Source organism: Natator depressus, chromosome 7 (genome assembly GCF_965152275.1).
Source record: "Natator depressus isolate rNatDep1 chromosome 7, rNatDep2.hap1, whole genome shotgun sequence".
Lineage (NCBI taxonomy): Eukaryota > Metazoa > Chordata > Testudines > Cheloniidae > Natator > Natator depressus.
In genome coordinates, this window is record NC_134240.1 from 18445652 (window position 1) to 18471717 (window position 26066).

The following is a 26066-nucleotide window of genomic DNA, read 5'->3' on the forward strand; positions in this document are numbered from 1 at the left end:
ATCTGTTTGTAATGCTTAGCACTAGCACAGCACTTTTATCCCTACATCTCCAAACGCTACATACAAGTGGGTTTCCATATCCATGCTTTGCTGATAGGGGCACTGAGTCACAGAAGAATTAAGAGCCCAATTTGCACAACAGCTGGGGGTGCCCAAAACTTCTGAAAATCTGGCTCCGAAAAGGAAAGACTGCCACTGATTTCAACAGGCTTTCTGATCAGGCCGCAAAATAACTTATTGGATCCCCTTGGAGAAGTCTACAGCAGAGCTAGGGCGACAGCCTGGGGTCTTCTGAGTCTCAGCTCATGTCCGAGCTCGGAGGGGCCCGGCCCGGAGCGCGGCTCGGCGAGGAAGTATCCCTCGGGAACCAGCTCTATCTCCTGCCGATCTACTCGATTAGGCCCCAAGGTCACGTCTGCCGTGGGCCCTACAATGCCAAGACGAGCCGGCCGGGCAGGCTCACTAGGAAACACCCTTCAAGCCTGGTGGGCCGCCTAGTTCCCATAGCAACAGTCCACCGCCGAGTACTGCGCATGAGCGAGAAACTAGGCGCCTGCGTCGCACGCACTCACGTCGAGACCTCGGGGAAGAAGAGGGAGGCCGACCCGGAAGTGCTTGGCAGCGCTTGACTTCCCAGAACCGGAAGTAGCGTTGCAGGCGTGCGTGGTAGTGCCTGTTGGCGCCGGTAACTAAGACGTGCGGTGACCTGGAGACCGGTGTCTGTGTATCCCCCTCCAGCTTTGGGGCGGCCAGAGCTGCGACCTTGGCAGGCAGCTCGGCCGGGGGGGGGTCCAGGAGAGCAGCGTCCCCTGGGAGCTTAGGAGCGGGTTGGGGGTGAGCGGCCGTAGGGAAAGTGGGGAGCCCCAGGAGACTCGGTTTAGTCGTGTTCACCCCGGCCTCTGAGGTGAAGTCTCTGCTAGGGGCCACCCGCCAGCCCGCGCGCTGCCCTGAGCCCCGTGGTGTGGGAAAGGAGGGAGCGCGTCCCGCCCCCTCCCCAACTAGCCCGGTAGGTGGGTGGGTTCGCTGTGGCAAAGCGGGAGCTAGGTGGGGGGGGAGATCCCCCAGCTGCTCGGGCAGCATTGCCCTCAACAAGCTGCTTCAAAGAGCGCTGGCTAGTGGTAGGAGTGGTCCCCTTGCATGGTGAAGGCTCAAAATACATAGGGTTTGACATCTCGGTGACCTGGCTTGATCCACACTGGTCTTTATTCAGCACCTCCTCGCTCAGATGAATAGCATTAAAAGTTGACTCCTGTATGCCATGCTTAGGCCATGTTTTTCTTTGCAGAAGTGCTACTGCCACTACCTTACAATCCTTCGGTACATAATAGACCCGCACGGGGGTCTGAAGTGCTGTAAAAATGTCAGATATTGAAGAGGCTTCTGCCACCTTAACTGAAGTGAATCTTGATGACACCCTTAAACCTTTAACTGAAAACTTAGAAAGTGATCCCAGCTCAAGCCTGAAAGATATCGTGGTCACGATTGGAGCTACTGTACCAACTGGCTTTGAGTTGACAGCAGCAGATGAAGTGAAAGAGAAATTAGGATCACAGTCCAGAATAAGCAAGGACCGAGGGAAAATCTATTTTGAAATTTCAGTAGAGAAACTTTCACAGGTTTGCATGTTTTGTTCCTTGGGTCATTTTTCTAGTTTAGGAGTTTATTAGTATTCCTTTCTTTCTCTTTATCCTGGGCTTGGCCTTCTGTCCCCCCTAAAATACACATTTCTCCTTTAACGTACAGGCCAGTTCTAAATGATCAATTAGTGATTTTCTATATATGGATTGAGTATTATGAATGCTAAACATTGAGTGTTCATTCTTGGGTTCATTTCTAATGTTATGATTCTCTTAAGTTAATGATATATAATGCTTTTTATCCTGAAGGACTAATTCTGTGCATTCAGCAACTATTTCACCTGCAGCTGAAATACAGCCACCCCTGGACTCAAACATGACTGCTATTAAACTGCAAACTACACAACTTGTAGAATTTTTTAAAGCTCTCATAGATATCCTATTCTTTTTATTCCCTTGACCGTTGTGACTAAACATGAAAAGAATTTTTAAAAATATAAATTAAGTTCCTCCTCATTATCAAAACATTCTAGTATTAAAATCTACCACTTAATATATATTTGAATACAAATTAATTAAAAACCCTTCCCTCCTTTACTTACATTTCAAGAACTAAGTTCAGATTTTTTTCTTCTGCAACAGTAAATGAAGTCAGACGCAAATAACCTGAAACTGTGCAAGGAGTTTTTCTCCCCGTTCTACCTTATGTCTTTGTGATGATCACAGGTGGTGCTGAAAAGGAGCTATGTGCACACAAACAATAGTAGTGGGAAAGAATTTACAGAAACTAGAAATATTTTTAGTTTTTACAATATTGAAGCATCAAATAAATATTCAGCCTCAAAATAGTTGCACTGCTGTACCTTAAGTCTAGATGTAACCAGACCAAGTTTTAATTACAGACATTTACGTATGGCTAGTAACATTACCATTGTTTGTAATTTATTTTAGGTTCATCGTTTAAGATCAGTGGATAATTTATTTGTTGTTGTTCAGGAGTTTACAGATTATCAGTTTAAAGAAACTAAGGTAAGGTATCTCTGTACCCAAATCTTCAGATAGGTGTGATTTTTTTTTTAAATAAATGAAAATAAAAAATAAACATTGACTTCCTCATTAAAAAAAAAATCCTCATCCAGGAATTTTCTAATGTAAGAGTAGATTTAGATTTATTTAGTCTTGGGGGAAGGGATTGTTTTTTATATTGTGTGCCATACACTTTCCAGGTTCCTCTTAAATGTTTGTTCAAGTGAAAGAACCACCAGGTAGTCTAGCACTATTCCATATTAGTTGCATATTTTGCTCAGGCAAGGTCCAGGATTGGAGAAGATGGAGTGTTGCGGGTCAGATTGAGGTGCATTATCAAAATTGACAGTCCTTTAAATAATGACTTCTTAGTCCTTTAAATAATAATCATATGCATTCCTTATATAGCACTTTTCGTCAGTAAATCTCAAAGTGCTTTACAGAAGGAGGTAAGTGTCATTATCCCCTTTTTACAGATGAGGAAACTGAGGCACGGGGAGTGGGATGTGACTTATCCAAGGTCACCCAGTAGTAAATGAAAGTTGCCTATAAAATTTGCCAAAACACATTATTGAATATTCTGGTGATCCTGTGATCTTTTACAGGAAGATACTCTAAAGGATTTGGAGGACCTGGCTAAAAAACTGCCCTGGATTGACCCCTTGAAAGTATGGAAGTTAAATACCAACCTCAAGAAGAGAAAGACAAAACATAAAAAACAAAATCAACAGAGTAGTGCAAGCAAAGAAAAGCTGAATGATGATGGAGGAAAGGACAGAGCAAATCAAAAAGATGCTGATAAAGAGTTGCTTGACCATGCACAAAATACCCCAGGCTTGAAATCTGCTGAACAGAATGCAGAAGAGACACAGGAAATGATCCTAGCAGATGACCAATCAGATGGCAAAGATGAATTCCTGACTATAACTGGAAATGAAAACCAAGCTGGCGATTGCAAGAAAGGTGAAGCAGAAGAGCAGGTGCTGAAATTCCGTGTTACATGCAATAGAGCAGGTGACAAACATAGTTTTACATCGAATGATGCAGCAAGAGACTTTGGTGGAGCTGTGCAAGATTACTTCCAGTGGAAGGCTGACATGACCAACTTTGATGTGGAGGTACAATGCACCAGTATTTTTCAATAATATTCACATATATTTACACCTATACATGAGTTGCTGCTTTACTTCAGAGCCTTCATGTATCTTTGCTTAAGCCAATATGTTTATATGTCACTACCACTCCAGGGGAAAAAGTTGTTTCATAGTAGAAGCGATGACATAATTTTATTCTAAGAAATCAAATTTAACTTAATTTCTGTGACTTTCAAGTTTAAGGGGCTTGTGTGTATTTTTTAATCTCTTGTAATTAGCACCGTGATACTTCATACTTGATCACAGTATATAAATACCCACATAGATAACAAATTTGATAGTGGGCTCTTTAATCTACCAGGCAAAGGTATAACAAGATCCAATAGCTGGAAGTTGAAGCTAGATAAATTCAGACTGAAATAAGGTGTAAATTTTTAATAGTGTAATTAACCATTGTACCAGTTAATCAATTTATAAGGATTGCAGTGTATTCTCTATCACTGGCAATTTTTAAATCAAAATTGGATGTTTTTCTAAAAGAGATGCTCTATAGAATCATAGAATATCAGGGTTGGAAGGGACCTCAGGAGGTCATCTAGTCCAACCCCCTGCTCAAAGCAGGACCAATCCCCAATTAAATCATCCCAGCCAGGGCTTTGTCAAGCCTGACCTTAAAAACTTCTAAGGGAGGAGATTCCACCACCTCCCTAGGTAACGCATTCCAGGGTTTCACCACCCTCCTAGTGAAAAAGTTTTTCCTAATATCCAACCTAAACCTCCCCCACTGCAACTTGAGACCATTACTCCTTGTCCTGTCCTCTTCTACCACTGAGAATAGTCTAGAACCATCCTCTTTGGAACCACCTCTCAGGTAGTTGAAAGCAGCTATCAAATCCCCCCTCATTCTTCTCTTCTGCAGACTAAACAATCCCAGTTCCCTCAGCCTCTCCTCATAAGTCATGTGTTCCAGACCCCTAACCATTTTTGTTGCCCTTCACTGGATTCTCTCCAATTTATCCACATCCTTCTTGTAGTGCAGGGCCCAAAACTGGACACAGTACTCCAGATGAGGCCTCACCAATGTCGAATAGAGGGGAACGATCACGTCCCTCGATCTGCTCGCTATGCCCCTACTTATACATCCCAAAATGCCATTGCCTTCTTGGCAACAAGGGCACACTGTTGACTCATATCCAGCTTCTCGTCCACTGTCACCCCAGGTCCTTTTCCGCAGAACTGCTGCCTAGCCATTCGGTCCCTAGTCTGTAGCGGTGCATTGGGTTCTTCCGTCCTAAGTGCAGGACCCTGCACTTATCCTTGTTGAACCTCATCAGATTTCTTTTGGCCCAATCCTCCAATTTGTCTAGGTCCCTCTGTATCCTAACCCTGCCCTCCAGCATATCTACCACTCCTCCTAGTTTAGTATCATCCGCAAATTTGCTTAGAGTGCAATCCACACCATCCTCGAGATCATTTATGAAGATATTGAACAAAACCAGCCCCAGGACCGACCCTTGGGGCACTCCACTTGATACCGGCTGCCAACTAGACATGGAGCCATTGATCACTACCCGTTGAGCCCGACAATCTAGCCAACTTTCTACCCACCTTATAGTGCATTCATCCAGCCCATACTACTTTAACTTGCTGACAAGAATACCGTGGAAGACCGTGTCAAAAGCTTTGCTAAAGTCAAGAAACAATACATCCACTGCTTTCCCTTCATCCACAGAACCAGTAATCTCATCATAGAAGGCGATTAGATTAGTCAGGCATGACCTTCCCTTGGTGAATCCATGCTGACTGTTCCTGATCACTTTCCTCTCGTGTAAGTGCTTTAGGATTGATTCCTTGAGGACCTGCTCCATGATTTTTCCAGGGACTGAGGTGAGGCTGACTGGCCTGTAGTTCCCAGGATCCTCCTTCTTCCCTTTTTTAAAGATTGGCACTACATTAGCCTTTTTCCGGTCATCCAGGACTTCCCCCGTTCGCCACGAGTTTTCAAAGGTAATGGCCAATGGCTCTGCAATCACAGCCGCCAATTCCTTTAGCACTCTCGGATGCAACGCGTCCGGCCCAATGGATTTGTGCACGTCCAGCTTTTCTAAATAGTCCCTAACCACCTGTTTCTCCACAGAGGGCTGGCCACCTACTCCCCATGCTGTGATGCCCAGCGCAGCAGTCTGGGAGCTGACCTTGTTCGTGAAGACAGAGGCAAAAAAAGCATTGAGTACATTAGCTTTTTCCACATCCTCTGTCACTAGGTTGCCTTCCTCATTCAGTAAGGGGCCCACACTTTCCTTGGCTTTCTTCTTGTTGCCAACATACCTGAAGAAACCCTTCTTGTTACTCTTAACATCTCTTGCTAGCTGCAGCTCCAGGTGTGATTTGGCCCTCCTGATTTCATTCCTACATGCCCGAGCAGTATTTTTATACTCTTCCCTGGTCATTTGTCCAATCTTCCACTTCTTGTAAGCTTCTTTTTTATGTTTACGATCCGCAGGGATTTCACTGTTAAGCCACGCTGGTCGCCTGCCATATTTACTATTCTTTCGACACATCGGGATGGTTTGTCCCTGTAACCTCAATAGGGATTCCTTGAAATACAGCCAGCTCTCCTGGACTCCTTTCCCCTTCATGTTATTCCCCCAGGGGATCCTACCCATCAGTTCCCTGAGGGAGTCGAAGTCTGCTTTCCTGAAGTCCAGGGTCCGTATTCTGCTGCTTACCTTTCTTCCCTGTGTCAGGATCCTGAACTCAACCAACTCATGGTCACTGCCTCCCAGATTCCCATCCACTTTTGCTTCCCCCACTAATTCTTCCCGGTTTGTGAGCAGCAGGTCAAGAAAATCTCCCCCCCTAGTTGGCTCGTCTAGCACTTGCACCAGGAAATTGTCCCCTACATTTTCCAAAAACTTCCTGGATTGTCTATGCACCGCTGTAGTGCTCTCCCAGCAGATATCAGGAAGATTAAAGTCGCCCATGAGAACCAGGGCGTGCGATCTAGTAGCTTCTGCGAGTTGCCGGAAGAAAGCCTCATCCACCTCATCCCCCTGGTCCGGTGGTCTATAGCAGACTCCCACCACTACATCACTCTTGTTGCTCACACTTCTAAACTTAATCCAGAGACACTCAGGTTTTTCTGCAGTTTCATACCGGAGCTCTGAGCAGTCATACTGCTCCCTTACATACAGTGCTACTCTCCCACCTTTTCTGCCCTGCCTGTCCTTCCTGAACAGTTTATAGCCATCCATGACAGTTCAAACAGGACTCTAGTTCAAACAGGAATTAATTCAAGGAAGTCCTATGGCCTGTGTTAGCAGGAGAGCAGTCTAGATGATCACAGTTGTCCTTTCTGGCCTTAGAATCTATCAATCATATGTGTATGCACCAGCTGAACAGGAAAAAATATTCATATCAGGGACTGAGTAGTTATTGTCAACTTGTGGTTTCTCATTATGGAAAGTTGGAGACTTGGAAATTAGATTCAATCTTAAATGAACATTTTTTGTGTGTATGGGGCAGAGGGAGGGAGAGAGAGACCTGAAATGAAGCATTTATGTTGGCTCAGTAGCCTTGAATACAGTTCTCAGTGTTCCCTACTGGTTAGGGTACAATACTGAGAACCAGGAGAACTGCTTTTTATTGTTGTTTTGCCACTGATACCCAGTATCTGCTTCATATCCTCATTTTACAAATGAGAAAAATACTTACTTCAAAAAGAAAAGGAGTACTTGTGGCACCTTAGAGACTAGTCTCTAAGGTGCCACAAGTACTCCTTTTCTTTTTGTGGATACAGACTAACACGGCTGCTACTCTGAAACCTTACTTACTTCAGAGGAGCATTTAGCTCAATGTTGAGTGCTTTGCAATCTTGGATTAAAAATAAACTATATATGTGCAAAAATAATGAGCTTTAGACAGACCCCAGAATATTAATGAACTTGAACATTCACATAGCACTGTCTTCCAAGATCTCAAAACTCTTCATAAACATTACTACTTGTAAAGAATCCTGTAAAACTCAAGCATAGGGTAAATATTTAAGTACACTATTTAAAATTTGTTACTCCTACATAGTAGTTAATTTTATCCTAGGTTCTCTTGAACATTCACAATAATGAAGTAGTGGTGGGCATTGCATTAACTGAAGAGAGTCTTCACAGAAGAAATATTACACATTTTGGACCCACAACTCTTCGATCCACCCTTGCTTATGGTATGCTAAGGTCAGTGCAGTCACTTAGTTGTATATTTTTAATGGTTATGTAATTTTGTTTTAGAAACTAAGCTCCTTGATTCTTTTCTGAAAAGTCCTTTTTAGTTACAAACAAACAGAGCTCAAACAAACATCGTGAACATTTTGCAGCCCAGGAAAAAAAGCGTGCATTGACTATAGCCTATGCTCATAACACTTGTTATTGGCATCCTTCAACATATTTTAACATGTCACTGTATATAAAGTTAAACAAACATTGTTTTCAAGTGATTACTAAGATTTCCTTACTTTGTGGGGATAGAATAATTTGAAGAATTTAAATAGTTCTCCAGTTTACCTTGTCTGTAGAAACTTTTGCATCTGCTAAAACTTTCCTTTAATATAGTTTCTTCTGTTCTTCAGGCTCTGTGATCCTCAGCCAACTGACATTATAATTGATCCAATGAGTGGAACCGGAGCTATACCAATAGAGGTAATCCTTCTTTTGGTCTTTATTTAAATTAGGAAAGGGGCCTAAACAGTGACATAACTGAATCCTGTGTATTTTAAATGAGTCAGATACATTCTTACTGATATTCAGCAAGTGAAGCAGCCAAACATCAAAGATCTCCTCAACTTTCAAACAACTACAAATAATATACTTACCCTTAGTGGCTTCACCTTCCTCATGCAAGCTGCAGAGGGAAGTAACTAAATTCCAGAGTATTGTTGTTAGGTCATTGAAAATGAATAATATATGAAATAGATATATTGCAAGGAATATTGAAGCTGAAAGTTGTCTGTTACGGCTTTATTCTGTCATTTATAGGTAGGTTACTGTTTTCTTTGGGTCTTTTTAATTCACCAATTCCAGCATAACAGATTTTATCTGTTTTTTTTTTTCCATTTTCAGGGGGCTACTGAATGGCCTAGCTGTTATCATATTGCAGGTGATAACAATCCACAGGCTGTGAAAAGAGCAGCAAATAACATCTGCTCTTTGTTGAAGAAAAATCAGAATAAAGAAAGGTAAGAGAAGTGTACGTGGATTTGTGGCACAGCTGTTTGTATAAAGAAATCCCTTTCTCATGGATTTGTTTCATTTTGTTTTTAATATATTCCTGTTTGACATAATACCATGGGTATTTTTTATTTGAAAACCTTTTTGAAGTAAATCATGCCTGATATTGAATGCCTTTATTTGCAGTGGTACTTCCTGGGGCATACCCATAGATACCATTCAGTGGGATATCTGCAATCTCCCCTTGAGGACCAGCTCTGTGGATGTTATTGTAACAGACATGCCATTTGGAAAGAGGTGCAAATCATTACTTTGAAATAGTTTTTAAGGTTACTATATTTGACTGAACCATGTAGCAGTATTTCCTGTTGCTACTACCACTAAAGGTCTGCTAGAATTTCCAGGGTCTCTGACTCTGCCATAATTCTTGTCAGTACTTTTATAGCCTTCAACATCTTCAAAACACTTCACAAATTCTGAAAATTCACTCTGGTTTGAAACATGGTATACAATGTTTAATCCAAGCATTTCTAATTTTCAAGCTAATCAGTGTAGCAATTTTAAACTATAGATTATAAAAGCTTCTGCCAGTTTCATGGTGGCTTTTCTAAATGCTTTTATATCATTGTGTTTTTGGAGGGTTTCATAGAATACCTTGACTCATAATAAATATATTCAGTAAACATTGATAGAAGCCCTTATTTCATTAAAGTGCATACAGTTACAAGACATTCAGAATCACATTTTGATTTCAAATAACTTATTGGAAACTTCCATGAAATAGGAGCAACTAATGTATTGCAGTGATTTGTCTGAGAGCCAGACCTGCTTATTAATTCAGGAACCTAGATTTGGGAGGAGGGGTTCGGGTGGAGAGAAGATTGCAAGTCATTTGTAGTTGCTAGATGTTGTAACTTAACCATGTTACTGTTGCTGTAACTTTTAGTGTACTTACTACTGGAAAAAGCACGTGGGTGCTTTTTCTATGAGGTAACTTAATTACTTGATTAACTGATGCAGTGGAGCATTAATAATACGTCCTCTTATTGGAAGTAAAGGTGGAAAGGAAAAGGAAAAAAATATCAAACTAAGCCATGCAAGAAAGACTAACTGAAAATGAATTGTTTTCAACTGCTCTGCTCACTGTACATGTCTAAATTTTCATTCTAGGATAGGATCTAAAAAGAAGAACTGGGATCTCTATCCAGCTTGCCTTATGGAGATGAGTCGCATCTGCAGGCCTGGGACAGGCAGAGCTGTACTACTTACCCAAGACAGGAAATGTTTTGCCAAGGTATAGAATCACAGATTGTTCTTAGGCATTTCTTTCTGTGATTTTTTTTTTTTTTTTACTCTTATAAACACCCTCAAAGACAGAAAAGTCAACTTATGCATCAGGCCTAAAACTGTATTCAAAATGAATGGATATTCAAATTTAAAATGTTCTTTCTAAACTAGATACTAGACTCTCTTCTGCAGTAAAGTTACCTTACAGATTTCACCTCCCTTTCTACGGAATAGATTTCTGCTGTTTAAGTTTTAGAAGTGATTAGACCTAAATTACAAGGATGAACTTAATTAAAAAAATGTAAAATTCATGCTTCTGACAATATATTATCTGTATATTGATCCACCATGTCATCCAAGTCAAATCTGAATCATTACTACAAATTTAGAGAAATTTACCTTTCAAATTGGACTTCCTTTTCTATTGTCTTTCAAATTTCTAGGCATATTACAAAAACTAAAAGCACACGCATGCTAACTGAAACATCTTCAGACACTCTTAGGCAAAAAATATACCCCAACATCTCCCAGCTCCCTTCAAAAAATCAGCCCAACTCCACAGCAAACTGATTCTCTTCATATGTCCTTTGCTCCTCCCATTCTAAAAGCCTAGGAAAACTGAATTACTAAAACATAACATATGGGACACTGTTCAAAGGTCAGAAAAGAAATTTAAGTACAACTACTTATACATTCAGGATCCCCAAGCGTTTGACCTGTACATCCCAAAAGTGAAGGATCAGTGTGTGTATTCTCAGTATAATAAACTTACCCACAAAATGATAAGAACATTAAGGTAGCAGAGTCAAGCACTTAAGTTAGGAAATATGAGAATTAAAATTGCTCGTGCAACCCCCTTCCATATATGCATTATGATAGTCTTGATGCGCATCATATAGGAAGTCCATGGCAGAGCCAGGAATAGAACACAGCTTTCCTAGACCTGTATCTTAAAGACAAGAAAACTTGCTTTCTCTTCTTGCATGCTTCTACCTAATTCACTGTCCATGCTGTGTACAAGGAGGCAGGGGTCTGCACAAAAATAATATGTGATCATATCAGAGTATCAGTGCACACACCCAAGGAAGTGAATGAAGGTTGTATGAGCAACTTTAATTCTAGCATTTCCTAATTTTGCAACATGAATATTCTTTTACATTTCAAGTTCCTGCTACAATGCATGGAAGAGCTAAAAGACATGTTTGGGAGATTTTTTTTTTTTTTTAAACATTGGTGCAGCTACCACTTCCCCAACCTCATTCTTGGAAATGGCAGAACAATTTTCACTGAAGCTTTCTTTAAAAAAAATCACTTAAGGAAGAGTGAAAACTTCCTGGAAAATTTCAGCTTTGAATGATTAAAGTTTGGCAAAAATTAGTCTCTGAACAGAGGCTCATAATGGAAATTGTTAGGCAACCTTATTCATAGGCTTCAGCTCCACTTATACTAATTTTCACCTTTTTTTTTGTGTGTGTGCATTGTAGGCCTTGTCAAAAATGGGACACTTGTGGCAAAAGGGTCATACAGTCTGGGTGAACGTAGGGGGACTTCATGCTGCAGTTTATCTTCTGAAACGTACCTTGGAAAGAGCAGGAGAGAAACGATCATATTGGTAACCCACCTGTCAGCAAACATACCAGGCAGCATCCACTTGCCAGAATTTCTTGGAAAGCTGTTTGCTAGAGTGTATGCCTTAGATTTCAGGTCTGCCAATTCCTAAGATCTTGTAAGGAAAGGAGTGTGTTTAAAAAAAAATGTGCACATACATTCTGTTAAGAGAATACTGGTCCAGGGATCAGCTTGAAAAGCGTCATTTCCACTGTGTACTCTGGAACCTTTTTATTTGAAACCAAAGTAGAAAAAAGGCAAAATTCACTAACAGAATTACCAATTCTTTCCTGTGCATCTGAATCTGCTTTACCATGTTTGTGGTGTTTTTCACTTAAATGTACATGTTTTCATGTTCACTAGGGAACTAGCAGGGTAACTTCTCAAAATGGTAGAATTTGTGTGAAGATCTTAAGCTGCTGATGTACAAGACTCCTGAAGGCTGTCTTTAGTTTGAGGGCTTTTTTGGTAATAGTGTTGCTTTATGGAAGGATTTTTTTCCAATGGAGAGATATCTCCTTTTTGTTTCATTAGTTAATATCATTGCCAAAATGTAAGCAGACTAACACAAAGTAGTGCCTCCATTTATGTTTTGTTAGAAATGGCATCTGCTTTGCAGTACAGTACCTTGATACTGCTGCCTCTGTTCTTACCTGCTACCTCAAGTAAGTGCTAATTCAATAAATGTTTACGTATTATGTATCCCTACTGTAGATGGGGTGGAGAAAATGTAAAAAAGGGCCTTAGCAAAGTGTTTAATTTAAAAAATTGTGAAATACTGTAGCACTCTTCATATACTACTGCATATTTCTTATGTTTGGGTGGACAGATTTAGACTAGAACATGATGGCTGAGATACATTTTAATTCAACAGGCTCACTAGGAGATGCTTTCGCTGTGCTACCACCTCAACTGGAATGAATGCAAGCTGTAAAAGTGATTTTTTTGTCCCTACTGTAAACGTACAATAAGTGGTTTCTCAAGTCTGCCATCCCTCTTGTACTGGGGTAAAAATTATAGTTAACAGTTTGTCAATCATCTTCCTCAAAGAGTTATGCCATCTGTCACTCTTGAAAGTGTTTAAGGGTGGAAGAGTAAATATTAAAGTTCTAGATGTTTTGGATAAGAGTTGGGTTCTTTAGGATTTTTCTGTCTTAGTTACATTCATTCCCCATTTCTTGTTCAGTAGGTATTAAGGGCTGCATGAAAGTCTACTACAGAACAAGACTCTTCATATAGGAAATAAAGCACCACCATTACAATTCTAATAAAAAGGGTATTCTGTCCCTCTATAATGCTTTTGCTCTTACAAGCACGTTTGTCCCCCATGTGACCATGGCAAGGTACCATTCAGCTACAGTTCATGGATGTTTTGTTGTTCCTCAAAAGTTTCTTGTTGCACTGAGCTTTTACTTTATGATTTTACCTGAATATAATAAAGTCTTAACATAGATTAGCTTGCATTTGTTGTGGTTTTATTTGCTATCATTAGCTGTAACAAAGAACAAGCTTAAAGTAACTTTAAATATTTCAAATGTAGAAGCAGCATTTTATCAGTTTTCTTAACAGAAGATTCAAATAAAATCAGTAACATGCCACTCATCCCTTCTCTCCTAGACTGAACCATCAAGTGAGGATATTTTCTTGAAAATATGCACTCTAATACCAAAGGAGGAAAGCAGTCCTAACAGATTTGAGTCCAAGGATAGAAAACAGGCATTTTACAATATTTTAAATAATTATAAAAACAGTTGCCAACGAAAGTGAATCAGTTTGTTTTAAGTAAACAAGTAACTGGAGGTCGGAATATACTTCTGATTCAATTAAATTACATACACTAACGCATGATTTTGACATGTTTGAAAATCTAAAACAATCAGCTAACAGTAAAAGAAATAAGGTACAATTGAAAAGGTTAATTAAGGCAGTTTATTTTAAAGGTAAAACCCAGGGTGGTGACAACACGATAGCAGCTTCTTCGCTGTTTTTTCCAAGGCTGTCAGCCTGTTTGTTCATATCGACTATAGAATTCTACAACCTCGGATTCAACTTCAAAGTGTCTAAAATAGTATTCTTCTGCTTTTCACTACAGCAAATTCTGCATTTTTCATGCACCATTTTCTCCAGCAGCAAATATTCTGACCCTTTCCTGTAGGGTTTTTTCCTGATTTCTCTCCCCAGTGGAGTAGTAGCCTTTTTGTACAAGGGACACCACACAAGTCTAAGGCCTGGTCTACACTACGGGGTTAGGTCAAATTTAGCCATGTTAGGTAGATTTAAAAATGACTGCGTCCACACAATCAACCACGCCCCGTCAACCTAAAGGGCTCTTAAATCAACTTCTGTACTCGTCCCCGATGAGGGGAGTAGCGCTAAAATCAAACTTGCTGGGTCGAATTTGGGGTAGTGTGGATGCAAATCAATGGTATTGGCCTCCAGGAACTATCCCTGAGTGCTCCATTGTGACTGCTCTGGGCAGCACTTTGAACTCTGATGCACTAGCCAGGTACACAGGAAAAGCCCCGGGAACTTTTGAATTTCATTTCCTGTTTGGTCAACGTGGCCACCCAGTAGCACAGCTGATCATGCAGTCCCCCCAGAATCGTAGAGCGTAGAATGTTTCTATGCTCCCCCTATCATCTCCGTCCCTGAGGTTATCGCAGATTAGAAGGCGAAAAAAACCACACTCATGATGGCATGTTTTCCTAGCTTATGCAGTCCTCCCGCACTGATGGGGCACAGCTTAATGCATGGAGGCATTCAGGGGCAGAGGCCAGGAAAGAATTAAGTGAGCACGAAGAGCGGAGACAGGATGCGATGCCGAGGCTAATGGGGGAGCGAACGGACATGATGATGCACCTGTTGAAGCTGCAGGAAAGCCAACAAGAGCACAGACCCCCACTGCATCCACTGTATAACTGCCTACCCTCCTCCTCATGTTCCACAGCCTCCTCACCCAGACGCCCAAGAACGTGGGGGAGGCTCCAGGCACCCAGCCACTCCACAGGATGGCCCAAGCAACAGAAGGCTGTCATTCAAACAGTTTGATTTTTAGTGTGGCTACAATAAGCCATGTGGCCTCGTCCTTCCCTCCTCCCCCACCCCATCCAGGCTACCTTGTCAGTTATTTTTTTTTTTTTAATTAATAAAGAGAGAATGCATGGTTTCAAAACAATAGTTACTTTGTTTCGAAGGGGGGGAGGGTGGTTGGCTTACAGGGAATTAAGATCAGCAAAGGGGGCAGGTTTGCATCAAGGAGAAACACACACAACTGTCACACCGAAGCCTGGCCAGTCATGAAACTGGTTTTCAAAGCCTCTCTGATGCACAGCGCACCTTGCTGTGCTCTTCTAATCGTCCTGGTGTCTGGCTGCTCAAAATCGGACACCAGGCGATTTGCCTCAACCTCCCACCCCGCCATAAACATCTCCCCCTTACTCTCACAGATCTTGTGGAGCAAGCAGCAATAACAATGGGAAGTTGATTGCGTTGAGGTCAGACCTAGTCAGCAAACAGCGCCAGCGAGCTTTTAAATGTCCAAAGGCGCATTCTACCACCATTCTGCACTTGCTCAGCCTATAGCTGAACTGCTGCTTACTACTGTCCAGACTTCATGAGCCATGGGAGCAAGGGGCAGGCTGGGGTAGGTGCGACCGCGCGATGCTGTCAGCTGGGAGAGCAGCCTGAGGCATAAGCCTCCAGCTCGCATGATATTCCAGGCAGGACTGAATCTCCATGAGAAGAAACTTAAAGAAGAGAATGACCTGGAGTCTCGGGCTCCCTTTTGATGCTCTAAGAGGACGACAGCCAGGTCTGTCCAGGCGCCCCGATCAACCTCACTGAGGTCTGCCATGAGCACCCAGGAGGCGTATGATGGTTATCAGTCCTACTGCACCGTCTGCCGTGAAGGCAACGAGCTGTTGCTGTGTAGCAATGCATTATCGTGTCTGCCAGCAGCACCCAGGAGATATACGGTGACGGTGAGCTGAGCGGGCTCCATGCTTGCCATGGTATGGTGTCTGCACGGGTAACCCAGAAAAAAAGGCGCAAAACGATTGTCTGCTGTTGCTTTCACGGAGGGGGGGGGCTTGACAACATGTACCCAAAACCACCCGTGACAATGTTTTTGCCCGATCAGGCAGAGGGAGCTTAATCCAGAATTCCAATGGGCAGCGGAGACTGCGGGAACTGTGGGATAGCTACCCACAGTGCACCGCTCTGTAAGTCAATGCTAGCCACAGTAGTGAGGATGTACTCCACCGACTTAATGCGCTTAGTGGGGACATACGCAATCGACTGTATAAAATCAGTTTCTAACAATCGACTTCTATAAAATCGACCTAATTTCGTAGTGTAGACAAGGCCTAACTCCGCTATTGTTAGCATCAGCAAGAAGCAGCGTCATTTTTAATCCAATCAATTATACTGAAATGCGTACCATCAGTAGATAATAGCTGCTATGACACTCCCAGCCAGGGGGTATTAATTATCTGGAAGAAACTTACTTCATGCTCCTTCACTTGTTGATAGGAGTTGGGTAGAAGAATGGTACAGATACCAATGGAGCGTGTGTACCAATCATTCAAAACCAGATGTCTGTCATAGAGGGAGTTAACATGAAGGAAAGAGTGTTTTCAATGATTTAAGAAATACAGGGAAAGACAGTTCCCTGAAAGTTTTCACGATTGTAGCCTACCCTAAAAATGAAGAAACTACAGGCCTGATTTAATACCGCCATCTTTCACAAGATTTTGTGGTCTGGAGATGGAGCTTTTAGCCGCTTTAGTGGGTACTGACCGGTACCTTATAGCTTCACTGTTGACAGAAATTTCTGCACACGTCAATTCTTACACCATGTGTAAAGCCCTTTGCTCATATAGGAATGTTGAAGCAGTTTGCGTTTCAATTCAATCTGTTGAACTGTGCTCTTTAAAGCTGCTTTGCGAAAAATCTGCCATTGTATCTCCTGCTGCAGCTGTTCCTTTAGCTCTGCCTCACTGGGATAGGAATGTTCCTGTGGCAAAGACATTAGGCTCTAATCAAAATCTCTCAAGCAGAATGCGTGGTGAAAACCTCCTCCCCATCTTCCTTTATGAAAAGGATTCATTTCCATTAAAATGAGTGTATAGTGAAAAAATGCATAAGAATTCACTGAATTTTTTGTTGAATTTAGATGAGACTTTGTGACTTGTAGTTGCTTGTCAGAAGCCAAACTTTAGAAGTCAAAACACTTATGAAAAACATTAAATATTCCATTAATGCATATTTCAATCCGCATGTTTGATTGTAACAGTTATTTGTGTTGTTAGCTACATAAGTTATCCAATCAGGGTACCAAAAACAAGCCCACAAGACTTGTTATATAATGAGCTAACCACCAGCAAGTTTGAATGTTTGTCATGAGCTAGTCCTACAGCAAAAACGTTGTAGAAATTTGAACTTCAAATAGACAAAATTCACTAAATATGTAAACAGAATATTCAGTTATCTAATTTTTTCCATTATAAATTTATATGCTGAAGGATCTATAAAGAAGGTAAAGTTTTGCTCTGAAACACTTTCCCTCAGTGAAACATTACAAGTTCTTAAATATATAAAGCCCTATATAGATTTTGTATTTTACTATCACTTACCTAGTTTTGGCTGTTTTGAAATCAGCTACTGCAACTTCATAGCTTTTGGAAAATGCACATTTTAACCCCGTGCATACTCAAGATGCTTAAATATTCTATTTATATAGAGCACCTTTCATCTGAAAGCTTTTACAAATCATATATTACAGCTGAGTGTACTGCTCCCATAAGAAATGCTGCAGATCATATTGTACTACACTAGCAGGAGGGGAAATATGGTCAAGGACAAAGGAGAAAACTCAAGATGTCATTCTATATAGATTCTTATACCATGCTCATCACCATAATATCTGAGCACTTTCCAGTAGCGCATTAAGCAACCTGACTAACATCTATCATGTCCGCTCATCCTCCCAGGTGGAGAACCACGTGCACGTGGAGTGTCTTGGTTTGGTTGATTGGGGAGGTAAGTTGTGTCATGGGATCTCTAATGTTAACAGACAGCAGATAGTGACCTGTTTTAAACAGGATACTACATGGAATCAGTTTATCCACCACAGAAAAAATGAAAAGGTTTGTTGACTATGCTTTCTCTTGGCATTTTAAAACCTGAGCTTTAGACTACATTGCCACTCACTTAGATTTAAAAGATCAAGTGACTGAAGTGCTGTTAAAGACCGAAACAGAAATCTACCTTTAAACAAAAACAAACAAAACACCTAAAGATATATTTACAATTCCTCAGAGAGTTGGTCAATGTCCAACACCGGTCTTATTTCCAATCCACAATGAAGTATTAGCTGATTTTCTAAAACAGATGACCGTGCAACTTGCACAAGGAACAGCTGCAGTGAGTGCTAAATGAGCACCACAACTGCTGGGACAACATTTTCAAAATCAGGTGCCCAAAGAGTCTCCTGACTCCATATTCAGGTGCCTAACTAAGTGGGATGATTTTCAGAGGTGCTGTGTATCCTGCAGCTCCCAGTGAAGGCACCCATTTTTTAAAAGGCTACAGAGTTAAAAAAAATAGTGGGCACCCTCCCTGGTAGCTGCAGAAAGGAAGAATGACCTAGTGGTTAGGGCACTAGCCTTGGAGTTAGGAGACCTGGGTTCCAGTCCCTGCTTCACCACAGACTTACTGTGTGACCTAGGGCAAGTCACTTAGCCTCTCTGTGCCTCAGTTCCCCATCAGTAAGAGGGGCATAACAGCATTTCCCTTCCTCAGAGGGCTATTACAAGGGTAATATATATTAAAGATTCGGAGGTTTCCTGATACTATGGTATTGGGGGACCATATAAATACCTAAGATAGGGCAGATAGATTACATGAAAAAAACATTTTATACTAAAGAAAAACACCTCCAAAAAATGGAGAAATTGTCAATTGCACCCAGTTCTGCTACACAAGCAGATAGAACTATCATATGCATAAAGATTGTATCAGCAATCGGCCTAACCTCCGAGTTTTTCCTTTTCATGTTAGTCTAAAAAAAAAATGGAATAAGTTATTCTTAATGACAGTAAGTTTAATTAAGATTTTGAATTCTGTAACCGAGAAAAAGATGACAAGGCCAAAACCCTGTTCTTAACTTAAAGGTTTGCCACAAACTGCTGCCCAAGCAACAGTTTAGTTTCACAAAAGTAGGTACAACTGCCAGGTATAACACTGTGTGAATGAATGCTGCCAAAACCTGTGTCATTTTCCAGAAGCTTCCTGGAGCAACTGAAACAAATGTGGGCTGCCGTCCATGTAACATTAGAGCCGGTCTGCTACCAAAATGCCTTGAAGATGGGAGGAAATTCCCAGGTTCTAAATTAGCCCAACATAGCTAGCTTTTCTCACACACTCATGTTTATCAGGAAATTGCCATCAGCTCAAACACCCAGTGTTCTCCCCGAGTCTAAATCCAGACTGAGGCTCCTTGCATGCAGAATGTAAAACCATGTTCTTTTGTTACTACATTGTTGAAGTTAATAAAAGGAGGCTAACACCAGATATTGGCATGTCACAATAACCATCCACTTTTCATAACAAAACTAGGCAGGTTTCCATTTCCTCCTAAATGAAAACAGCCTTTGTGGAAGACTCATTTAAAAAGGAAAAACTCAAACCAGACCTGACTGTAGGTTACATAATGGAAGATGCTTACACTCTTTTTGACAATTCTTCAACGAAAAAACTTCAAAAACAGACTTCAACGAGAAACTGCAGAACTGGAATTAATTTGCAAACTGGACAACATCAAATTAGGCCTAAATAAAGACTGGGAGCGGATGGGTCCCTCTACTGATACGCTCACCTTCTTGTGAACTGTTGGAAATGGGTGACGCCCACCTTGATTGCATTGGCCTCATTAGCACTGACCCCCCCCACTTGGTAAGGCAACTCCCATCTTTTCATGTACTATATACACACACACACACACACTTTTTATATATTATATATACACACACACACTGCTTACTGTACTTTTCACTCCATGCATCTGATGAAGTGGATTTTAGCCCATGAAAGCTTATGCCCAAATAAATGTGTTAGTCTCTAAGGTGCCACAAGGACTCCTCGTTGTTTTTGCTGATACAGACTAACATGGTTACCACTCTGAAACCTTACACTCTACAGTGCCCCATCCTTTGGATTTATTTTTATAAGACAAAACAATCTAGAGCTCATTATTTTGCTTACTCATTTAACAAGGCCATCCTCACCCTACTGTTGAAAATGCTATTAAACACTGTGTGCTTACAAATCAAGATTTGGAAGTGACATTCTGTGCTATGTCACTAAGACTCCCAGAGCTCACGGCTCCGCTGCTCATGGGAGAGAAGGTTATGGTGGGTTTAAGCCACCTTTGCATCCTCTGGATCCTAGGCTGCAACAAGAGGCCTGTCTAGGTTATGGTATTCCACAGTGCTGCCCAGAATCTCTGTAGTGGTTGGTGCTCTGGGCCTCTAAGACAGCAGGACTAGCGAGGGGGTCCTCAGGAGGCAGCCTTATGCTGACTACCACAGTGCCTGTGGCAGGGGAATCCTTCCCCAGCTAGAAGCAGAGCTTTTAGGGCCCCTCTTACCCAGCATAAAGGGGTCAAAGGATGGGGGCGGGGTGATGAGGATCCCACCCTAGAATAAAATTTTACTTGTGGTTTATGATAATGTTGATTGGCTGTTTCTTTGCTGCTATGCTCATTCAAAGACTGTTAAATCAAGTAACTACTGCTATGTTCTGAATTACCTCTTTCTACCCCCTCAGATTTTTTGAAAGCACATTCATGATTTTAATGCCTAACATGATTCCACAACGTGTGCAATTGTGCAAACAGCACAAAGTATGGAGATGCAAAGCTAATCTAATTTAGTAAGGTTGGATAGTCATAAAACAAACAAATGTGTACTTACTTTTTTTCGCAGCCTCTGCAGAAGATCTTTGGAGGCATGATGCAGGTAAAACTTCTTTGAGATCTTAAGACACTCAGCTCCATTGCTAACTACACACAAATTTGGCTGATCCTCAAAAAGAAAGTCTAACAGTCCCTTAAAGGTAAGAAAATTGAAATGAGCCAGACCTGTTAAAACCCACAATCCCGGCCTCTTGCCCCTATCCACTTTCAGCACAAGTCATGCTCATTACAATCTGTTCACTCAAATTCCCCTACCATTGCTGCAGTTCATCCTGATTACTGGTGGGCCATGTTGTCTTTTTATTTGTAACAGTATTTTATTTATTATATTGCATTAGGAACCCAGAGGGCTTTGGCCAGAGCGGGTCAATATATTAATAAATGCACCGGGTAAAATTCAGGTCCCAATCATGTCAATGGGAGTTTTGTCATTGACTTCAATGGGGCCAGGATTTTATCCCTTAGGATCGTCTATCCTCCAACACACAATGCAGTTGTCTATCCTGGTGCGAGCTTGTGTCACTTCTGAAGCATGGTGTATACAGAAATATCATATAGAAGTGCATTTCACTAGAACACACGTGTCTGAATGAACAGGTGAATCTGCCACCAGCTTAACATAATAAATCTTAGAAACACAGAAATCAGATATCTAGTGTTACCGAATCTGCTCCCAACCAGTGAAAGTCTATTCCCTGCAATTGGTAGTGTTTTGTCAAGCTCAGTTTTAAATGTTTTAACAGTGCTATCTTGAATAAGAATTGAATTGCAATTATGTCACACCTATATAATTGGAGAAATAATTCAAGGGAAACATTTTTTGCCATTACTTTGACCCCATCTACACAACTATAATCTTGGACCGTCCAAAGTTCTAGTTCAATTACAGAAGCATAGTACCATCCACAATACAAATTTTAACTATGTTGTAACATGGTCAGGGAACAAACATGATGTAACCACAACCCCGACGCAGGTATATTTAGAGTAGACAGGCCTTTGTTAAAAATTACTTCGAAGAAAATGCACCTTGACTAGAACCATATTCTGTAAACTTAAATCCTATTTGTAAGTGTCCCAGCTCAGAAGGATCAGAGATAAAATAAAGTAACAAGAAGATTTCCTAACATTTTGAAAGACTGATAAGGATGATTCAGAGAGTATATCTCTGTGATTGCAGCTCACGTAGACATACCTAAGCTAGCTTTAATTTTGTTATCTTGAGTATCGGAGCAGTGAATCTCTGGCAGCACATTGTGATTGCTGTAAACCATGAATGGATAAAAGGACACCAGCGAGTGTAAGCTGAGTCACATGCGTTTTTTAATGGCAGCCAAGAAGGAAGGCATTTTTCTTTCAGTATGGTATACTCACAAACACAGATCCCTGTGGCAAGGTGTCTAGGGCAATGATCACAGGAGTGTCTGTCCTGCTTGTCAACAAAGATTGGTGAACTGGTTAAAAAAACAGCAAGAAAAAATTAACTTATTTAATTAAAATATGTATGTACAAAAATCTGCATTTTTATCTTCTTTGGTTTTTAAACTATTTATTTACAATTAATGTAAATACATATAGATTATAGCAGCTGTGCCAGCCTCACACTCAGCATCTTTCCACCTCCCCCAATGCTGGGGCTGAATTGGCCCCCAGTGTAAATTAGAGTAATTATAAGGCTGCTTTAACTTGCAATGGCTGTGGAGTTATTAGCTGTTAGGACAATGTCACCTAGGAAATGGCTAATTTTCTAGGGTTTTAGGTGGTGCTCTGTTGGGGTTTAGGGCAGGATTCTAAAATGGAGCAAATCCCAATCTGCCCCTCAGAGCAGGTCAAAACAACACTGGCTAAAATGCCAATAGCCTCCCTATAGTAGAGTTCTTACTGCTAAAGGGGAAAAAAAAAGTCTAACACAGATAAGGTCCAAGAGTTTTAGCCTACCAGGACTGGAAAAGTGAAAGTCCATTGGGTAGCAGTGAAACACTTCCAAACATTCACTCTAAGAAGAGACTCGCTATAACCAGGTTCCCTATATGCAGGTACCACTGCATTGTGTATATATCCTCTTCTCTGATGTCTGCATGGGTGCAAAGGTAATGTAGTTAAAGTGGTACAACTTTTGTGTGTAGACATGGCCTACATCGGTATAGTGTGGATGCAGTTATATCAGTATAAAGGTGCTTATACCAGTATGGCTTATTCTCATGCAGGAAAGAAAATAAGCTTTATACTGGTACAACTGTGTCCACACTAGGGGTTGCATAAGTAAAACTACTTCATTTAAAAAAAAAATTTAAAAATCACCACCCCCCTAACAAAAATAGTTATACTGGTACAAAAATGGTACACAGACCATCCTTAGTATGGGAACTCAGATTGCTAGTGTTTACAAGCATACCTAGAGGAGAATTCAGTGGCTTATCTAACAACCTTGCTGAATATCATTAGGGTGTTTTGTCATACTCACTGCCAGCTTCAGCTTGCATTATTCTGTTGACGGGAGCTCTGTTGCTTAGGCAAGAGTCATCTTGAAAAATCTTCAGTACAGAACAACTTCCCTTTAAGTACATGAAAGGTAATTTAAAAATAACCATCACCCAACAGCACCTCCCCAGATCTCCAAGCTCCGTGCTGGCTTTGCAGATACTCACTTCTTTCACAATGTAAATCCATTCAGTCACATTACTGTTTCTCAGAACGACAGTTCCTCTTCTACAATAAAAACAGAAGGAAATTAACGGATATAGAAAAAGCATGAGATTCTTAAGATTTCTTGTAAGTGTCCAAATTAAGGCTATTTTCCATGAGCACTGCATACATTCCTATTAAAAAGTCCATCGAGTTTAATGTCATGTTTTAAAAGAGTTCTTACCTATTTCAGTAAGGCTGAAAGAATTTTTTAAAAATCTTCTTGTTTTTCTGTCTTTTGTTTACTTTTTGTATTTCACTCATCTTAGTCCAGGGAGCTAGTTTGATCTGATTAACATGCATTTCAACAGGCTTTAGGATCAGGCTCTCAGAGAACATAGTTATTTCAGTTGACCCTTTAGATTTTGAAAAGCTTTTTTATTGTTAATTGTTTATTGTTAATGTTTAGCCTGAACTACCCAACAGCTGCAAATATTAAAGTATTTCCTTATTACTCCAAAACTACAATGCAGTCAGCAGACTCTGATGCTGCTCCTGAAGTGCTGCAGCTTTGTCAGGCTCAGCTGTAGTTTAGCCTTTATGGCGACTTAAGGGCGCTCTGCACAAGAAGCCAAAAGGGGATGAATTGAGCTTCCTTGTTGTAGGCCAGAGAGAGTACCCGCAACCTAGGTTGTTCTGGAAGTGGGGAGAGTCCTTCCCTGATCTGGAGAAGTCCAGTGAACACACATACTGGAGAATAAATGCATGACTCACTTTACATCACTTGTGCTACTGCTTTTGCCATGTCCATCTATTAAACTTGCCTGATAATATCATCAAATATTCCTGTGAGGGTGGCTGAGATTTCAGGGTCAGGTATGTGGAGGAATGAACTATTTTATTAAAATAATGCTTTTGAACTCTTTCACAAAGTATTCAGCATTGTTTGTACCTATGAAATGAGGAGCCAGCAAAATCAATTTTCCAATTTTATAAACAACTAACTAATATGCAGTTGGCAATTAACATTAAATCTCAGAGTTGTCAGGTCCAATGCAGTGTTTGATCCAATGCCCATTGAAGTCAATAGAAAGACTCACTGACTTCAGTGGTCATTTGATATGAACCTGTGACAGTCTGTATCCCTATGTCCACCCCTTTTTAGGTAGACTGTGATAAATTTTGTACAAACTGTGCCTTGTAAGTTATCATCTGAAAACTCATGATTTACTGATCTTTATTGTCCTGTTAAAATGTGTGGCAATGTTGTATGTAAAGTTACAAGATTCTACTGTAAAAAGAAAAGGAGTACTTGTGGCACCTTAGAGACTAACCAATTTATTTGAGCATAAGCTTTCGTGAGCTACAGCTCACTTCATCGGATGCATACTGTGGAAAGTATAGAAAATCTTTTTATACACACAAAGCATGAAAAAAATGGGTGTTTACCACTACAAAAGGTTTTCTCTCCCCCCACCCCACTCTCCTGCTGGTAATAGCTTATCTAAAGTGATCACTCTCCTTACAATGTGTATGATAATCAAGGTGGGCCATTTCCAGCACAAATCCAGGGTTTAACAAGAACGTCTGAGAACTGTATGATGTTACTAAGACATATTCCAAATCTGGGGAAGTAGTCACAAACCAGTTCCTCAGACAAAAGGCTAACCAACGCCTGTGTCAGGTGTCAACAAAATCAAATGGACTATCACCTGTTTAAGCGGCCATTCTTTGGCAAGAAAAAAAAGTGTAATGAGGAATTTATATCTTTGCAAGGTTGAGGATGAGGTTCCCATCCTCACAGACTTTCTGTCTCCTGAACCCCAGCTGGAGACGATTCTCAAAGGAGAGGAAAAAGTATAAAGAATGGAGAACAGAAGTCCCAAATCATCAATCCCTTCATTGCTACTCACAGCATCAACAATGTGTAAAGGACAAAGGAAGCATAATTGGACTGAGGAGGGATCCTGGCAGAAAGGAATTCAGCCAGTAAGATTTCTAAAACATGGTGAGAGACACTTTTGCTTTCAAATCATTTAGCTTGTTAAGTTAGGTACTAGTTGTGTTTTACCTTTTATTTCTTTGTAGCCACTTCAGACTTATTTTTCATTACTTGTGATCACTTAAACAATCTTTCTGTTGTTAATAAACCTGTTTCATTGTTTTACTGAGATCAGCGTGCTTGGATTGAAGTGTTTGGGAAACTCCATTTGAGACAACAGGATGTGTGCATTTCATTTTCTCTTAATAAAATGACAGACTTTACATGAGCCTGTGTTGTCCAAGACAGGGCTGGGGGGAAGTCCGAGACTGGGAATTTACTGGTGTTGCTCTGCAGCGTAATAAAAGAGTGGCTGGCCGTAGCACTCATACAGTATGGCTGGGAGTAATTTACATGCTGGAAGCTGTGTGAAAGCAGAGCAGGAGTGCTTACTCTCACAGCGACACTGTAAAAGGCACCCCAAGTTGGATAACTGAGGGGACAGAGCTGTTCAACAGTCCAGATTACACCCTGGGAAATGTCAGAGCCTTAGTCATCTATGGAGAGACAAATAATAACATTATAATACATTCTAGTTTTGCCAGAGATTTTTAGTGAGCACTTTAGTTCATCCTTATTTAGATACCAATCCTGCAACCACATCTGTGTCAGCTG

General features: G+C 40.9%; 2 protein-coding genes across 3 annotated transcripts in view; one reads left to right on the forward strand and one right to left on the reverse strand.

The window, feature by feature from the left end:
* Window positions 1–559: 559 nt before the first annotated feature.
* Window positions 560–13270, forward strand: THUMPD3 (THUMP domain 3 tRNA guanosine methyltransferase). 2 transcript variants are annotated; one of them, XM_074957561.1, is made up of 10 exons: window positions 560–685; window positions 1286–1616; window positions 2529–2606; window positions 3209–3721; window positions 7796–7926; window positions 8319–8388; window positions 8809–8924; window positions 9103–9213; window positions 10087–10210; window positions 11688–13270. In XM_074957561.1, the coding sequence occupies exons 2-10, from the start codon at window positions 1359–1361 to the stop codon at window positions 11817–11819; spliced, it is 1533 nt and encodes a 510-aa protein (XP_074813662.1). In that variant the 5' UTR covers window positions 560–685; window positions 1286–1358; the 3' UTR covers window positions 11820–13270. The 2 variants fall into 2 exon arrangements, with proteins under 2 accessions (XP_074813662.1, XP_074813663.1); XM_074957562.1 differs by lacking the exon at window positions 560–685 and adding an exon at window positions 697–834.
* A 6-nt stretch (window positions 13271–13276) lies between these two features.
* Window positions 13277–26066, reverse strand: part of LOC141990415 (uncharacterized) — a 29121-nt gene continuing 16331 nt past the window's right edge. The window contains exons 11-15 of the mRNA XM_074957560.1: window positions 23434–23494; window positions 23250–23340; window positions 22160–22239; window positions 20784–20918; window positions 13277–16825 (exon numbers count right to left, since the gene is read on the reverse strand). Of these exons, the coding sequence (XP_074813661.1) occupies window positions 16652–16825; window positions 20784–20918; window positions 22160–22239; window positions 23250–23340; window positions 23434–23494 (541 nt within the window). The 3' untranslated portion in view covers window positions 13277–16651. The remainder of the gene's footprint in view (window positions 16826–20783; window positions 20919–22159; window positions 22240–23249; window positions 23341–23433; window positions 23495–26066) is intronic.

What these genes read in the sequence shown, in the direction of transcription:
- THUMPD3 (XM_074957561.1), top strand. Translation starts at nt 1,359, where the DNA reads ATGTCAGATATTGAAGAGGCTTCTGCCACCTTAACTGAAGTGAATCTT. An exon ending in CTTGCTTATGGTATGCTAAG is followed by an intron (nt 7,927 to 8,318) that starts GTCAGTGCAGTC and finishes TCTGTTCTTCAG; the next exon opens with GCTCTGTGATCCTCAGCCAA. An exon ending in ACAGGAAATGTTTTGCCAAG is followed by an intron (nt 10,211 to 11,687) that starts GTATAGAATCAC and finishes TGTGCATTGTAG; the next exon opens with GCCTTGTCAAAAATGGGACA.